Below are 18,328 nucleotides of genomic sequence, written 5' to 3'. Positions count from 1 at the left end.
CTGAGGGGCCAATAACATAGAACTTTATAAATGTTAGTAACTCTGGGTATTGAATTTCCTCTTTTAGGTCTAGTACTAATACAACTTTAGCCTAATCATGACTATGGTGTACCCTTGTGTTGAAGACTACAAACACTGTTCCTGAAAAATGCCTTGCCCAAGGGAGAATAGTATGTTAAAAAAGTGGATAGGTTAATACATTAATCCCTTCTTCTACTGCTTTGGCAGCTGATCATTTTGGGTTTGGTCTCTACATGATTTCTTTCTGCTTTTTTTTTCACTCCTTGAAGTAGGCAGGAATGTGCTATTAGATGTCTTCTAGATAAAGGCTATTGCATAGCACACAGCTTTAAGGTGGGGAATAAACAAGACACAATAAATTATTAAAAGTCAAAGTTGCCATACTAGGCAGTCTTCCCTATCCAAGAAGCTCCATCATTATTAATTTATTATTATAACTTATAATAAATAAGAAGAAGGATTTATTGGGTTATTTATTTATTATTTACTATATATATAGTAAATATATATATACTATATAAAATGATATATATATATATATAATATATATAAAAATTATTTATTTATTGTTTATTCTAGGCCATCCTGAGCCCTCATCTATTTGTCTGCCATTCTAGTCCATAAAGAATACAATTTGTCTTCATGTTTGATTTCTGTTTTTCAAATAATTACCATTTGAACAGCAACTTTTGAAACCTTTTCATGCATGTCTCAGTGGTACAATAGGTCCACTCTTTCAAAATAATAAATAATTGTTTTCTTCTCAGTACTACATGTAATTAACAAATAGCACTGAAGACCTGGGAATTCCCTTGCTGATTTCACTGAATTCAAATCTGGCCTTGAATTATTTCCCCTAGCTGCAGAAAGCCGTTTGGATCATTCTCTTAATAAAGTCTGACCTGTTGCAGATGCTCCAGCCACAGCTGAGCAAAGACTTGAACTTTTTCTATAATGGAAGTTAACCGTGCTCTGATCTGGCCTTTTGTCTGAATGCTCATCTCATCCACACTCAAACTCATGAAATGGAACCAGATAATAATACTCATGTACCAGTTAGAACTCCTCCTTACTCGGGCTACGACTTATTACTCTTCCAGAAAAAAATCAAGGAAATGTGCTGCAGCATTAAGGCTGCTTTCACTCCTCTTCCCAGAGTCCTGCATGTAGGACAAACATCTTGGATCACAGCTCAAACATTGGTCCATAAAAGAACTCTAAATCACATCAGATTGAAAAATATAACCATAGAATAAACTCTAAACACATACGTGGGTGTGTATAGGGAGACAGTGACAACATGAGGTGTAGCAGTAAAGCACATGGCTTGAGCTTGGGTTGCACCTGGGCTTGGCTAGTCTGTATGTGTGGTTTTAAGGGCCAACTATTCCTATGAACCATGATGCCTAAATCAAGGCAGTTCCTTAAATCAACAGCTAGCACAGCTAGCATCAGTATAATTTCCACAGTAGTCTCAAACTCCATGTTACCCCATGTTACAGCTTGCTCTGTGATATTCCATATTCATTCACCAGTCTGTTTCCTGCTCTTTAGTATAACTTCTGCTGCATCCTTTGATGTGCTCATTAGCAGACACAGAACATGCTGAAGTGCGAGTTCAAGCAATTGCATTTTTACATATAAGTAGTCTTCGACATTCCCTGTTTAGTGTAGTATTATCAGGGTTTGAGAGTTTTTTTGTGTTTCATTTATCACTGTAATAGTTTTGAGAGAAAAGAAAATAAAACTTGTATTCTCTGTCCACTATATCTATGTATCTTCTGTATCTATATATTTTTGACATAAATCTAGAAGTCTGCAAAGAGAAAAAACCCTTTTTTGGCCTACTTTCTACCTTTCAGAAAAGCAAGCACCTATTCTACTACTTTCCATCATACTCGTAATAGTTGTTCAGACAAATTTCTGCTTTCATGTTTGAGGCTTCTAAGGTTAGAGTTAAGAAGTGAAAGTAATAATTCTAAAATGCTTTGGCCTGTTTTAGTAACTTGCTTGCACAAAAAAACTGCAGTGAGTACAGTACTGGTCATGAATATTTTCTTATATACCCTTGTAAATTAATCCAATAGCATAACACAATTTTAAAACATGATAATAGCAAGGAAGGGGATCCTCAATCAAAAGTCAGGATATGAACGCCAATTAAAATTAGAGTTGCCTCATGGAAAATATAAGATCCAAACACATTAGCTTTCTTAACTGGTATCAAGCTTTTAACTCAGTAACCTGAAGCTAAGTGTTAAAGTTCTGGGTTGTTTTCAAGAGCAGAAGTTGAGCAGCTGCTGCTGCTGGAAGCAGAATGCAGGTGTAAGCACATCTCGATTGATTAATGTGTAATTAATAATACAGAACATGAACCATTGTATACAGTTTGCACTTAACGATCATAACTTGCATATCATTCCTGTCAAACCTGCACAGTTTGTAAAATAACACTGACTCTCACAATACTTAAGATGCCTCGTGGGGTGCAAGTAATGGATTTTAATTGATTTGCTTTCTGGATAGATTCCATTTGGTCCATAAAATCTCAGACCCTGAAGTGTATGATTTCAAATCTCTCTGTCAGTTGCGTAGAGTGAAGGTAACACAAGGTGTTATGCCATATGCTTAAATGCTTTTGCAGCTGAAACGTTACTCCTGATGTTTTCCAGTATTTATTTATTTATTTATTTATTTATTTATTTATTTATTTTGCCTATTACCAGTGCCTCACGCCTCACTTCCCTAGAAATCAGGAGACACAGAGTGCACTGCTGACTGATGTGGTGTGGCATGCTCCAGTGCAGGTGCAATAATAAGATGCAAGACTCACATTATTGCTGGAATGCAAATATAAACCTTAATCCTCAGTGTCACCTCTTTCTGAAACACGTTACTTAACATTGTTTGTGTAGTGTTACTTGGCATGTTTTGCATTTGTCATACTCAGCATTGTTTTGTTTAGCGACCTCACGGGCGCGTCTTCCCGTACGCTGTAAATACGGCATCTTTAATAGCCAGAAGAACAGTTTGGAGGTGATTCCTGCGGCGTGCCCGGGTTCGGCGAGGTAATTTCGGGCGTGTAATACTGGCTGTCGGCAGGCGAACACCGGGGTCCTGGGGCCGCGGGGATCTGCCCGCTCCCACGGGACCCGCCCGGGATGCGCCCGGGATCCAGCCCCGCCGGCAGCCCCGGCGCGGATGCCCGGAGCCGGGGGCAGGTCCAGCCCGTGGGGCGCGGCCGGGGAGCCGCCCTCCGCCCGCCCCCGGCCCCGCCACCTCCCTCCCTCCTCCCTCCTCCGTCCTCCCTCCCATCGCTCCCATCCCTCCGTGCCTCGGTGCGGTGCGGCGCAGGGCGGCGATGTGGCGGTGGCGGTATGTGAGCGGCCGGCAGCTGCACGGCTTCCGACACTACAAGGTAAAGGGCAGCCCCGGCGCCAGGAGAGCGGGCGGGCGGCGGACGGTGCTCCCCGGGTCGCGGCTCTGCGCGGCTGGACCCCAGCCCCGCTGTTAGTGCGGCCCCGGCCGGCCGGGCCATCCCTCCGCCGCCGGAGGGTCCGCAGGGCTCCACCTGTGCCCGCACGGCGATGTCCCGCACCTCCACCTGTGCCCGCGGGGGGATGGATGTCCCGCACCTCTGCCTGTGCCCGCGGGGGGATGGATGTCCCGCACCTCCACCTGTGCCCACGGGGGGATGTCCCGCACCTCCATCTGTGCCCCCGGGGAGATGTCCCGCACCTCTGCCTGTACCCGCAGGGGGATGGATGTCCCGCACCTCCATCTGTGCCCCCGGGGAGATGGATGTCCCGCACCTCCATCTGTGCCCACGGAGGGATGTCCCGCACCTCCATCTGTACCCGCAGGGGGATGGATGTCCCGCACCTCCACCTGTACCCGCCCGCACCCGGCCCGGCTCTGATCGAGTGCGTGCCCTGGGCAGGAGGTGGGTGTTCGCGGGGCGGCAGGGCTAGGTGGAGACGGAATTAACTGGGTTTTTAGTGAGTCTATGAAAGCTCTGCCCGTTTTAGAGCAGCGTGGTTTTGGAGGCATCCGGTGTAGGAAAACACGCATTGCCGCTGCTTGGCTGGCTGGCTGCAAAACCTTTGGACACAGGAATGCTCTGGCATTGAGAAATAAATAAGAAAGCCGGGGGAGGAAAGAAAAACTTGCTTGAAATAATTTGAAGTAAACCTCATGTTTGCAAATAGCCAGAAAGCAAAATCCCAATAAATGTGAATCATTAGGTATTTGAATTTACCGGTGTTATGTCACGGACTTAGGAGTTGCGGGGAGACCATCCAGGTTTGCTCCAGCTGAGATGCAGGTGTCTGAAATGGGCCATGCCTCCCTGTTCACACACTTTCACCCCATTCCCTGTGAAAGGCAGGGGGATCATGCCAGCACAACACCCAGCCTTTTATTTTATCTTCAGTTTCCCACAGCAGCCCCCTACACCGTGCTCCTCAAGATTCTTTCCTTCTTGCTCTTACCATGTGCCTTCCCAGGCTGGGCTCCAAACAGGGTGTTCAGCTTTTCCTGGTTCCTATCAAGCCCTTCCCTTTCCTGGGCCAGCAGCTCTGCCTGTTCAACTCAGCAGGAATGAAGGTGGAGGAACTGTGGCTTTGAGAGTGTTCTCCTTGTTGCTCCCTAGGAACTTGTTATGCACAGCAGCTCGTTAAAATGTACCAACCTGTTTTGTGGCTCCAGTGTGAGTGGGAAAAAACATTCTGCAAGCTGCTTCTGGCCACAGGGCATGAGTTGCACAGGCCTGTGCTTGAATGGTGAAGCCGTAGTCTTTCCTGAGATCAGGAGGAGGAAAAATAAAAAGCTATTTTTAGCATAAATGGATGTTGTTATTTAAGTAACTTTCCTGAATTATTTGAGTTCATAGTACTAATACAGGGAACGCTTGTATTACATTCTTTCTTATCACTTGAATGAAAATATCTTCAAACAAGTGCAAATGAGAAAGAATCAAAACAACGTTCTTTTAAAAACCTGTAATCTTTGTGCTTAGGATACATCTTAGCATACTTAGGATTTACAGGGTAAATAACTACCAAAAGACAGAATCACATATCAAATAATTTCATTTTAATGTATTGGTTTCTCAAGGGTATTGCAAAGAAACTATGTAGGGCAATTTTCTTAACTATAAGAATCAGCCAATGCAGATACTTAAGGATCTGTTCTTCTGTGTTCTGAAAAAAAATCCTAGTAAGTGCAGGCTTTAGAAAGATGAAATGAAATAGTTTTCTGTTATCTGAGGTGACTTGGGACTAGGATATCTTGGAAATAAATAAATCCAAATAGCACGGGTTTCACACAGAGAAGTACAGCTACATGATGTACATGTTGGTGGTGCTGAGCTGGTCAGGTATCTGCACCATTTTCCTGATGCTCCAGGTTGCAGGAGGACCTGGCAGGTTGCAGGAGGACCTGGCAGGTGATGGCAGCTCTCCCTATTCCTAAATGCTGTTCACAGTAATTTAAAGTACTCCAAAAATACAAAAGGGGTGAAGCAAGGAGACTAATCATTACCACAATCTCTTGTCCCTCACCCTCCCATACCCAGGGCTGCTGCCACAACCACGGCTTTGCTGTCACCACCTCCCAGGCCTGACACATGTTCTTCAACCTCCTGTTACCCTCTGGCTGCCATCTCCTCCCCTTCAGCCGTACTGCATCCTGCTCCTCCAGCTTCCCAGCCCCTGGGAGGAGATTGCTGCTTCCTTTGCTGCCTACTCAACAGGTGCTAAGCTCTGATCACTGTGCCCAGCACGCATGGGTTATCTCTTCTTACAACCTCCTGGCTATTTCTGCACTGTGTTTCCTGGTGAACCCAGTTCTGGGGTAGTGTGGAAGGATATATGCATTGGCCCTGTGAAGAGCTAGATAATCTCTGAAAGGATCTGTGAACATACATTCAGTATTGAGCTAAAACACTGTATTGTTTCCGGACTTGAAGCGTGCACAGAAAACATTAGATTTAGTGGCATCCATCTCTCTGTTGTACATTACACTGCAGCATTGTACTCACAGTAGCATCAGTGGCTTAACATACTCCATATTTTGCACAATTTATCTTCTGAGCATAACACAGCTTAAAAAAAATAATTTGTGTAATCAACTCTTTTTGTAAAGGTAAATATGGCCTGAAAAAAATGCTGCTCAATTTTCAAAATTTTCACAGACTTGAATTAATTTCTCTGCCATGAATGCTCCAATTGTATGTCTCAGGCACTGTCTGTCTCCTGTTTGCAGTTGGAGGAGGGCCTTGGCAACAAAACCGTCACAGTTCTTTGCAAGGGGAATGACAGACCTCTAATGAATGCAAAGACTTCAGCACCCTTTGACATGTTAGGTCCATGTGTATTATGCTTTTGAAGCAAGTTTTCCCCAATTACCAAGCTTTGGCTTACATCACAGAGTGACTTCAGAGCAGAAAAATGCATTCCTTTAGGATGAACCTAAAGCAGCTGTACTGGGAACAAACACACAAGTACACCCAGTGCACCCAGTCCATAGTATTATAATGGAACCAGTTTGGCATTGGCATTGAGGGCATTGGCTCCTCAGGGCTAGCTATTTCACTTTACAAATCTATTCCCATTCATTCTGCCTGTTAATAGGGTTTTAGAGATTCAATTTTCCTTTTTCTGCTTATAAGCACATCAAGAACAGGTGGAGATGTGATGATGAGACAGTTCAGACGTAACCTTGAGTATTTCTGCTGTAATATTTCTGCCCTCTTCTTGCCTGTGGGGCAGGTGCTGATTTCAGGACAGTTGCATGCTCAGGTGATTGGCTGCAACTGTATCACAGAAGATTCTTATCCTTGATTTGTGTGCTGTTCTCTAGGACGTGGAGCAAAACAGCTGAAAAGCTATAACCAACTGGAATTGTAGGGCTTGGATCATGTCGTTCCTACTTTTATGTTTTATCAGCATTTTGTAGTTCTAGAAGAGCACCCGTGGAATTACCCTACTACCTTTTTTTCTGCCTGCTTGGGTTTCTGTTGGAAACAAGCTGTTCTGTAACCACCAGGTGATGCGTACAGATAAAAGCAGAATTCGGTTCTTTATTTTTATCTTTCTCACCAGAATGCAGTAATGTCAGTGGTGAGCTCGTGTTGCCATTGCCTCTTCTCATTACTTCCTTCTTAGGATTCCCCTTGCATATTTGCCTTGAGTCACCTTTTTTTACAGTACCTGTGCACAGAGATTTTTCAGGCCAGAAAACTTTGGTGTTTTATCCTGTTTCAGAATAAAAGAAAACTAAGAACAAACTATAGAGGCTTGACTCAAACAATAGGCCTTGGAAAAGATGGTTTAAAAAATCAGATACAACACTAAAAATTAACATCTAAGGTTCCATATTTTCATCTTGTTTTGTCCACACTGTTTCTATCCTCTAAGTCATTTTTTTGCAGGTAACTCTGTGTGGATAAGGGGTGTGGTGAGGAGGGGGGAGTAAATGAGGTATGAGTGGTTTCATTTCAGTGAGGGGTGTGCTACTGTCCATGTTCTTGTAAGTAAAGTAGGTAGAGGTAACTAAGATGAAATCGTTGTAAAATAGAAACATTTTAAAGAATTTAAAATATTTCTTCAAAGAGAATGGAAGCATCTTTAAAGAGAATGTAAACACTTAAAGTTTTCTTTAAAGTAGGAGGTTCTATCAAGTGGGATTCTACCTACACAGCTGTCTCTCTGTCCCAACCCCATTGCTGTTCAATACTTTCATTAAGTAACAGAACGGGGAATGTTGTAAAGTTTCCACTGTGTTAAAGAATTCTGAAGAATAGGTTTATGATTTAAAATATACTTGGAAAAGGGATATAATTGCCAAAAATCAATATGAAGAAATTCAGTAAACAATGTACAGTGCTTAGGGGAAAGAAAATCAACATTTAGAACATAAAATAAGAGACAACAGACTGCAGGAAAGATGCCAGGGGATCAGAGTGTCAACAGCATTGTGGCTGTTATAATAAAGAGAGAAAAGTTCTTAAGCTGGAAGTGTAATAAATATGTCAAAGGGTTTACTCCTCTAGCTGTTGTACTGATCAGGTATCAACTGGAATAATGTGTCCTGCCTGCTTTGGCCCACAGTTTACAGTCCTCAGAAAGACATTACAAATACCAAGAGGCTTAGAAATGATGTACTGTGTGAAACAGTCGAGTAAAGTGGGAGTAAGAGCCTAGCAGCCATTTGGTCTTCAAGAGTGCCCTTTTAAAGAAAGACAGTATGGGAGTTTTGGCTGCACAAAGAGAAATTTAAGGCGTCTGCTATGTCAGTCTTGTGTTGATAAGGCCTGCTGGAACAGGTATTGAAGGGGATTGGGCAATCATTTCATCAGTCTTTTAAAATGGCTTTATTTCTCTGAGGCAAGATCAACAATCTAGTGTTGAGTATTAATAAACAGTTGCTGACACCTTGTTAATAAATTTTTGGGTAATGTGTTTTCTTTTAGTGTGCTGACATGGTTGCATCTTGCAAGCAATGGGGTCATCACCTCATGGAAACTTGACCTGCATTCTTAATGTATTCTGAATGTGATCCTGCATTAGGTGAACACTCTGGACTAGGAGATCTCTCAAATTTCATCCCACCCCTCATTTTGGAGGGTTAGAGAAACAGGATCAGATGTATGATGATCACGTTTCAAGGTCTGACTCTTTCTCTTATAGTGACTGATACCAGAAGAGCAGTGTGTTGACTATAATCTAGTGGATTAGTGTCTGGAAGTTCAGGATTCACCCATATACAAGATTGGATTTCTATGAAGTCTATGCTTTTCCAACGCTACAAGTGTAACTATGAGATTTAGAAAAATCATGGGTTCTGCTCACCTTAATTGAACAGTAATTTTGCTTTCTATTCCAATAACACAAGGAGTTTATGTGATTTTGAAAATTTAGGATGGGAGACTTTCATTTATGTGCTTATCTGGAACTTCTTAGGAGACAGTTAATAATGCTCATGCAATAATGCTCACTACACGTGGACAATTTTATGTATGTTGAGTATTTTCTTGACATGTTCATTATATAGTGTTTTTCCACGTAGTAGTTTTAGGTTTTTTCACTAATATTTAATTCCAAATATTATCTGAAAGCACTTATCAGTTGTGTCAGCTGTAGTTAGATTTTTCAAACCACTACAGTTTAATAAAGTCCTTGAATATCTGAGGCAGTGAAAATTAACATTGTCCAGCTTCAATAACAATGAGTATGATAATAACAATTCAATAAAACCATGAGTCAACAGCCCACTGTTCTACAAATAAAATCTTGCAGTCTTCTTCATGTTACTTTGATGGAAGACTAGGGTTGTAATTAAATGTTTTTGAATAGCATGTGAAATTAACCGAATAACTCACTACTCTTACATTATCTGTCACTGCATTCATGTATCTCATGTCAAAGAGCCATGAGCCAACTGAATATGTCATTCTGAAAGACAATCTTCATGCACACATTACCTCTTTTTCCTCATCCTGTTGTAATTGTAGCTGACATAATGTATCATTTCATGAGTTCTGTAATCATTATCTTCCTTCTATGTATCGTATGCTAATGAACCAACAACTTAATGAAATCTCATTACAGAGATGCTGCATCTGATATTACTTGCTGTAGGACTTTTTTCCCAATGATGGCAAATTGTACATGGTTTTGAGTGCAATATTACACCCATGAATTTACAAAGGTTCATTAGATAACTTTTGGGACAAATACGCTCAATATAAAGAGTTGTATGCCTTGTTGAATCTCATAAAAGTGCAATTACAGGCTGCATAGTTTCATTTTATTGCTTCATCAATAGATGTTAGCATTCTGAAATGCGTTTTGGATTTTTATGTGTAGAATATGCATGTATACATACGTATTTTTTGTTTATTCATCTGTGTTTCACTAGAAGACTAATTGCAAAGATGTATCTGTGAATATGGATGTTGATTGTTATAAATCTAAGGGAACCCTTTTTCTAAGAGTTGTTTTATAGAGGGAGGAATCTTTCTGTGAAGTGTCCCCTCTCTTGTGCATCAGGATACTGGATAACACAAGGGTTCAGTGCTGCAGAACCACTGTTTAGCATCTCTTATGGAAACTACAACATGCTTTTAATCTGTCTTCCCTTTTGGGCCTGGAGTGGTTTCCCCATTTTGGGTTCCCCATGTATTTAAGTACACCCTCTGGCAGAGCTCCAGCTGGATGGGTACTTGGTCTGCTGTTTGATCTTTAGAGGGCTGCTGGCACACACATGTTTGTACATGCACAGAAGTAGGTGTAGCACAAAATCCTGCTGTTGTTTCCTTTTATCAAGTGTGGAAGACAAATCTACACAAAAAAACCCCCATAGAAATCAACTTCCTTGCTATATTAGAGCTTCTTTGAATAGTGAGTTAAGGATCAGTTGTGCAGTTCCTTGAGAGTGTGCAGGTTTCGGTTTTAGCAGGATTTATATTTTTACCAATCTGGGCCAGCCTCTACATTTGTCTCTTTACACCAACACACATGCAGCTGTCTTCTATTACCCCTTGCTCAATATTTAATCATGTTTTTCTGTTAGTTTTAATTATTTTGGCTTTGTTGAGTGTTTGAGCGTGTCCCACTAAACAAAGCCTTTTCCTGAAGAGAAATTAGGCAGCATCCATAATATAACTACTGTTAATTGAAAAATGATTGCTGACTTCCAGTCCCACTGACTGTCCACCTCTCCTTGTTTTTGAGCTCCTGGTTGAGCCTATATTGAGAAGGAGAAGACATGCTGAGGTTCCTTCTGCCCTGAATGATCCTATGATCCAAACCCACGGTTCTGTGACCTTAAGGCCTTGACATTGCTCTGCAAGCAAGGGGATGTGACACTGACAGGCATGAGTCCCTGCGAGTAGCCTGTCCTGACCCACAGCTAGATGTGCCCATGACTTCATGGACATGAGTCCATACATACTTCATTAAGGGAAAGGATGTGGCACGTCGCTCAATGAGTGTGTCAGGATTCCTGAAAATGAGAAGGTGAATGATAAATACACCTTTGCAACAAAACATCCCCAGGACAGCAGTTTGTGTAATAACAACTTCCTGAGGACTTAGTAATACCCATCAGAATTGTTGAATTGCACAAGCCATGACATTCTAGTATTTACTAGGAATAGTATCTACTGGGAGGAAAATCTAACCATATTTCCTAGCTGTAGTGTGCACAGGCTAATGGAACTGAAGGGGGCAAAGTGAGAGGCGAGAGATGAGCTCAGGAGCCCAGCTTGGGCAGCCTCTTCCTTCACGGTGCATCTGCATCCACGCTAGGACAGACTTATAACTCCTGTACTTAGGTATTGGTGACCTAATAAAGATATACATATATATATGTGCGTGGGAGGAAATGCAGGATACACCAAATTATTTAAGCAGTGGGAGATAGAAAAGCCAGGCTATTATTTATGGATAATTAACTAACTGATGATATAAAGTGAAGCAATTCTATTATAAGAAATAACAAGACCCTGTTTTGGACTACATCAGCACTTAAACTGCTGAACATATTTGGCAGCCACAGTGTTGTGGAGCTCTGTTGTTTATAGCATGCTTCTCTTGCTTCCCTTTGTGAAGCTTTTGTTGAAATCCAAGACTGTGTCCCATTGTAACTACAAACCTGTAGAAACATATATAAAGTAGAATTAAACCCCACATTTAATGTATTCTAGGAATTGGAAAGATTGATGGAAAATTGTTACCAGATATTTTCTTTAATTTTTGTGTGGTTGCTGAAGTGTAAGGTATCACAGAAGCCAAGTACATGTTGCATAAGAGTTGTCCAGAAGGGTAATTTCCCACTGAGGTCTCTTAAATAGCGACTGGTTCATGCCCTGGATTGGGAGGGTCATTTTTCAGCTTTCAAAACCACAAAAACCCCTTATCTTGTGCAAAAGATAATCCATTGTCATGCCTGCCATCCCTTTGTCCATCATTTACAAAACACAGGTGTTGTGAATGTAAATGACTTAATGGGACAATACGGTGCTGCCTGGGACAAGATGATTTCAATACAGGAAAGGAGTACTCTCTTCGTATAAAGAGCAGCTGAAATTGAAATAACGATATAATATAGTTATGCAACTACATTTCTTTCAGCTTGCTTTCTCTTCTGACTCTGAAATATGTGTAGACATGCTTTGTATTTTTCTCTTAATTGTAGTAATTCCAAAATTTTGTTCTTGTGATGCCTCCACAGTGGAAAGCTGGAGGGGCTTAGGGAGTCCAGTGAAGATCCAGTGTCTGCTCTCATTAATGGTTAGCTCACTCCCTGTTTGGGTTTTGTGTGTTTGTTTTTTCTACAGTCTCTCCAAGGCAACAGCTAGGCTTTTGGTTTGGAAATAGTCTCTTCTGGAGGTAGTGTACATAATTTTTTTGGTTTCACCATCCTTCATCACTCTTCCAACATGGGCATTTGGGTTTTTGAACATGCACAGCAGACAGGGCTCACTTTCATGCTCTGAAAGTGTCCTATTGCTGGGTTGCAGTGTAGTCTCCAGATTGTTTCAGATACTTTGAACTTGAACATACTGAATGCTAATGATGTGTTGGGTGTGTGGGGCCAGATGATGAGGCCCAGCACCCCTCCAGCAGATGCTGATGTGTGGTGCTGATGTGACCAGTTTGCAATAATGGGAAATATTTCTAAGCTGTGTGAATGTGAGCCAGAAGGTACCATTTGCCTTCTATTTAGCAGAGCAGACCTTGATCACTGTGGGTGCTTTTGCCCCTCAGTGTTTGGCTCTGCTCTGTCACTGCAGAACAGTTGTCTTTCTTCTGTGTAGCCAAACATTGGACTTTGCTCATTTTATTTTCTCCTGTTTTTTCTGTTATTTTTTCTTAATTGTTTATCCCTTTTTTCCCCCCCTCCTCCTTGATCTTTCCTTTCCCCTTTAACACAGGTGACCAGCACAAACTCGATGCTGTGCCAGATCCCCTGGATGGAAATTAAGGTGCAGGAACACCAAGTAAAAGCACATTTCATGGGTGCTGCCCGAGTCACTATGTATGTGTGTGCATGTCTGGTGTCTGTATTCTCATTTCTAGCTCTGCTAGAAGCTATTAACACTGAGAGAGAAAGCAGATGGCTTTCAAGGAGATATCAGCTATTAAATAAAACCAGAAGAAGCATTTTTAAATTTGGGAATAAGATGAAGTCAATGCCGTTTTTCCTATTCCCTCACTACTGCTGTTCCCTCCCAATTGTTACAACTTCATTTAAAAATAATTTGGAGAAGCTTTCTGATTATTCCAAGCCCTTAGTCTTTGGATAAGGACAATCAATCCCTTTTCCAGGGCAGAAAGTGTTTTTGCAGGGAAGTGCTTAGTACTTGTATGAACCTTTTACTTAAAAACCTCCAGCAGGCTTATCCTCTCCACTTTTGTCTTTTAGTATAAGTGCCCTGAAAATGACAGAATTATGCAATGGCAAATGGCAGTGCTTTTTTTACATCAGGTTCAATGGACTCTTGCATTCATGTTCATTGCTCATAATGTGAGCATGTTACTCAGTACTTTGCTTTTCTGAGCAGACATGGACATTAAACTCCTGAGGATTTCATGGCCTTGAGGTTAGTAGCTTCTTGGGAGCAGAACAAAGCAGAGTATAAAACTGTATAGCAGACTTTATTTGTCAAGTTTTATTTTTTGCCATGACTGAAAACTATTTTTCCATGGGTGTTTCCTTTGGTCTGACTAAAACAAATTATTGTGGAGGGAAGAGCAAATTTCCATTCTTCTGCACATCTGCTGAATGTTCCTTCCCCACCCAGAAGACCAACAGTTCAGCCACAGACATAGGAATTAACAGGATGAAGTGTGGTGTGTCTTGAAATGTCTTTAGGTGACAAAAGCTGGCTGTAATTCTACTTTTTTTTTTTTTCCAATAAGGTCTGTTTTGATTTTTGGTGCTTGACTTTGGAAACTGGGAGGCTAACAAAAAGCTGACTGTATCTTTTGTTTGTGTCTTATATAGAGCTATGTTGGAAAGCTACCTAATCTCTTATATTTTCCATTAAAGAAAATACAAAAATCATTTACTATCTTATAGTCTCTTATATTTTCTCTATAAGAAAACAATTTTAAAGAAATAAGACTGATTTTCCTTTTTTTTGTCTTCTAAGAGAAAATAATAGTTCTGAACAGCCAGTGAATATCTTGGATGGAAAGCCTCATTTTACTGCTGTTGATTTTATTAATGACTTTGACTTGGGGGTGAGGGGTGAAAGAGAATGCCAAAGAAGAAGCAAGAAGCAAGGGTAAAACTCACTTGTTTTGCACATTCTTATCCAGGTATGTCTGTATTCATGGATTTTGTATTCATCTACTAGTCAGCAAATTGTCCCATGTCTCACACAGTCTTTGAATACCAGCTGGGGTAAGGAAATGGGCAGTAGCCACAGTGAAACTTTGAGCAGACTCCTGATTACCTGGAACCTCAAAAGTGCTAATGGATACTTTGAATTTTCTTCATTTTCAGAGGATTTCCATAGTTCCTATGTGAATTAAGTACTAGCTGACTGGTCTGTTGCCATAGGTATTGTATAGCTTATTGTTAATTTTGGCATAAACTTAAGCAAAGCCCACAGATTTTGGTATTCACATGCAAGCTGGACTATCAAAAGTTCCAACAGTTGTAATAATCAGTGTTTGAAAGATAAATACAGTACCTGGATCTGCAAATACATACAGAATAATGAAAACTTAAGTTTAACCTGCAAATTAATTTCTTTCTAAGGTCATGTATTTAAGACTTCTAATATGTATTCTGATGGAAAATCTGTTGATGACAAAATTGCATTGTATATTAAGTAATATGGGTGGCAGTTGCAGAGAAAAATGACACATCAAAGTGAGCACTTACAGGATTTTTAGAAAAATTAAAATCAGTGATGTACACTTCATTGAACTAAAAAATTTATTCCCTTTGGAAATTTAGGCAGCCTGGTCTGACAGTTACTACTAGATGATTTTTTTGATATTTATTTTGATATGTAATTGCAGATGTGTTATAATAATTTTATTAGATGCCATGTTTATAATCTGTGATGTAAACTTGAACACACAAAATTACTATGTGAATACTTTGTTTTGTCCAGAAGGTAATTTAAACATATGCTTTGTATTCAGATAGGAAAAGGAAATGTGTGGAAGAGTTCCTAAGCTTTTCATATGTAGGTACCTGAGTTTAAGAAAAGTGCCTCAGTTGCTTTGATAATTAATTAATGACTTGAACAGGTACTTCCACAGTGCAGTCTCCTCTGAAGAGTAGCTGGCTAAAAGAGGTCAATAAATTAACTATATATATGGAAAGATAATTAATTGTTAGCTGAAGTTGTGTGGAAAGACACTTTGTCATTAACTCTTCTGCAAATGAACAGCTTTGTCAAACTGTCTAACACATCCCTCTCTTACTCCCATTTTCTGCACACAATGTTTGGACAGTGCTATATTTAGATATATCTGAATCTATGTGAGTCATATCATCCTAGCAATGTTAAGCCATATATGCACTTTCAAAGTCCAAGAATTTCTGAAATAATTGCGTGTACCACCCTAGTGATGGATAACTTCTTCCAATGCCTGCCTGCCAGGGCTCAAGTACATGGTTTTGAGTGGTATGATCAGTTAAGATTGTTCTTCCTACGATTATTCTGTGTTCTGCAGTGTCAAGGCAGGATAAAACTGATACTGTCTTCTGAGGAAAAAGGAGACAACAGCAATTCAGGGTGGCCTTGGATTTCTGAAATATTTTGTTTACAAAAGATATAGATATGTACTTACTGGAATTTATAAAACATATGTATTTACAAGTCTATCCAATAGAGAAATTTTATTGTGGTAATTCACTGTGCTATTTTAGAGCTCATTTTTGTCATAACATTGCCTTACGTGAATTAGCATAGTGCAAATGCAACTGTGTTACTATGACAAAGGCTGTGTATCTCTGCAAGATAATATTCCACCTACAAACACATTCCATATTCACTATCTACCCTACATACTAGCAATGAACTGGTGCTCAGACTGTGCATTACTCGTAGTGCAAATAAAGGTGTTAAATCCAAAATACGGTAGAAATGCAGAATCTTATAGTGTTGTAAAATTAATAAGAATTTAAAAGTAAGATGTGACTGCAGAGCTGTTTGCCATTTCACAAGCCTAAAAAGGTAATTGAAAACCAGGCCAGTGCTTTTAAATGAAGTAAAACCTGTACAAATCAGAATAAAATAAATTTACAGCAGTCTCACTGAGTGCTCTTAGATGCTGAAGGATATGTCCTGGAAAAATAGCCATTGTTCAGTGCTTTGTTTAACATACTTGCTTTTTCCTCACAGTACAGTGCTGTGGATACAAATCCTTTATCTGTGTATATTATGCAACCCATCTGGAATAAAATTATTAAGGTAAGAATTTCATTTAATAAAAGCATAACATGTTAATGTAAGAATTTGCTCTAAATATAGCATGCATTTTCATTTAAAAATACATAGTGATCAATAAAGCTGAAATGAAGACATCTGATAAAAGAAAACAAAGGTTGCAGAATATATAGCTGTGTTTAAGGTGAGGACGTTCTTTTGAGATGATTTTTTTGTAGAAAGAAAGGGCTTGTTTCTTTTTTTTCTGTTTGCTGTAGAAAAGGCATCCATTTCTTTTCTACATCTTTCATTATTGCATCTTTCATTAAACAGCTTTTCAGACATTGATGGTTTTACTTAGTACAGATTATTTTTGTGCAGCATATGCTGCCCAACAACAGCATGGCTTTCTCTCTGTGCTGTGCATATGATTTTATGCAAGCACTGTCTCATTTTCTCCCAAGGGGACTTGCTTGAGGCAGCCAGGCATTCCTCTCAGAAGCTGAAAATGAGAGTGGTTACCATGATCACCATAACGATTGGAAGATGCCATCTCTTTAATGCATTGCAATCTGCAGTTTTTAAATATAAACCACTCACAATAGCTTATTCTGTTGTTGAGGTAAAAAAAAAAAAAAAGGAAAAAAAAAGGCAGTACCTGAAATAATTATGAACTGCCTCATTTCAGGAAATGTTTATATTGGAGCAGACTTGAAAATAAACCTTTGTACAAACAAAAAGATATATGTGGTCAGAGTGCTGTTGGATCTGCCATCTTTGGATTCTATGATTCAGGTGTTGCTTATTCTTGATATGGCAGGAAAATCATAATTTCTAATTCATAAGCTCAAAGTAATTTCATGAAAAGTGTTCTGTAATATGACCCAACTGAAGAATTAAAAAACAACCTGAACATGGAATGAGAAAAAGCAATTCAAAAATGTGACAGTGACTTCAGTAATTAAATTCAGAGACTTTATTTTTATTCCCATCGTAATATTGAGGAAAAACAATGGGCAGAAACACACCTCCAGCACACTGGCATGGGAGATGTGTAGAGGCTTTATTGTGCATGGGCCTTTTGGTTTAAGAGATGGTGGGTATTCATTTGCTATCAGATTGAAGGGGGAGTGTTGTCAATGCAAAACTTCCTTTGGAGATAAGTTCTTCTAATGGGTGCAGTATTTTACCAGAAGAAAAGCAACATTATTAAATGTCTCCGTGTAGCTTAGGGTGATAGGTCCTATAAAAAATGTGACCTCTTTAGATGTTTTAAAAATTTCATGGAATTTTAGGTGAGCATGATTTAATTTACTTTATGCTGGAGGAGAACTCAAACCAGAGCAAAGAACTTAAAACCTATTTCAACAATCTGAGTACAGAAACAAAGACTGAAGTGGGTGCTGTGTGTACAGTACTATTTGGTTTGGTTGGAATTCTGAAGATACAGCAATGAATATTCCACTTTGCCTTCTGGTACAAGAGGTTTACAGAATCCTTCTCAGTGATGTGTCACAAGGATTTAAAGGGAAATTATATTGCTCTCAGCTTTTGCAGAAGTAGTCATTCTAACGTTAAAGGATACTGCTATGTAGAATCAGAGTCCTGCAGAGGAGCTGGCAATGCACAGGGGAAAAGCAGTGTGTAACTGAGATGGCAATAGAGTCCATGTTGCTCCTAGAGATAGAAGTGAGAATTGTGAGAGCACCGAAATTATTGTCCACAATATAACTGTAAAATATCAGTAGGAATGCAAATTGCTGTAATGGTTTTGTTCCTGAACAGTGCATTGCAGTAGGGAAATCGGGATAATTTTAAAAGATTTTTTGAAGAGTGTTTTGCATCTAGTATGTTCATTCAAAATTGGGCAGTACAAGTGTGCATCTTGATGACTGGGAGAAGTTCCTT

General features: G+C 39.9%; 1 protein-coding gene across 2 annotated transcripts in view; it reads left to right on the top strand.

Annotated features, from left to right (window-relative positions):
- Window positions 1-3,337: 3,337 nt before the first annotated feature.
- The window catches only part of LOC106851966 (ethanolaminephosphotransferase 1-like), a 54,213-nt gene continuing 39,222 nt past the window's right edge, over window positions 3,338-18,328 (top strand). For both annotated transcript variants that reach the window (XM_014874337.2, XM_088174696.1), the window contains exons 1-2: window positions 3,338-3,439; window positions 16,397-16,465. In XM_014874337.2, the coding sequence (XP_014729823.2) occupies window positions 3,383-3,439; window positions 16,397-16,465 (126 nt within the window). In that variant the 5' untranslated portion in view covers window positions 3,338-3,382. The remainder of the gene's footprint in view (window positions 3,440-16,396; window positions 16,466-18,328) is intronic.

Source organism: Sturnus vulgaris, chromosome 1, assembly GCF_052056855.1.
Source record: "Sturnus vulgaris isolate bStuVul1 chromosome 1, bStuVul1.hap1, whole genome shotgun sequence".
Classification (NCBI taxonomy): Eukaryota; Metazoa; Chordata; class Aves; order Passeriformes; family Sturnidae; genus Sturnus; species Sturnus vulgaris.
Note: the sequence above shows the minus strand (reverse complement) of the source record. Positions and strands in the feature narration are given on the sequence as shown.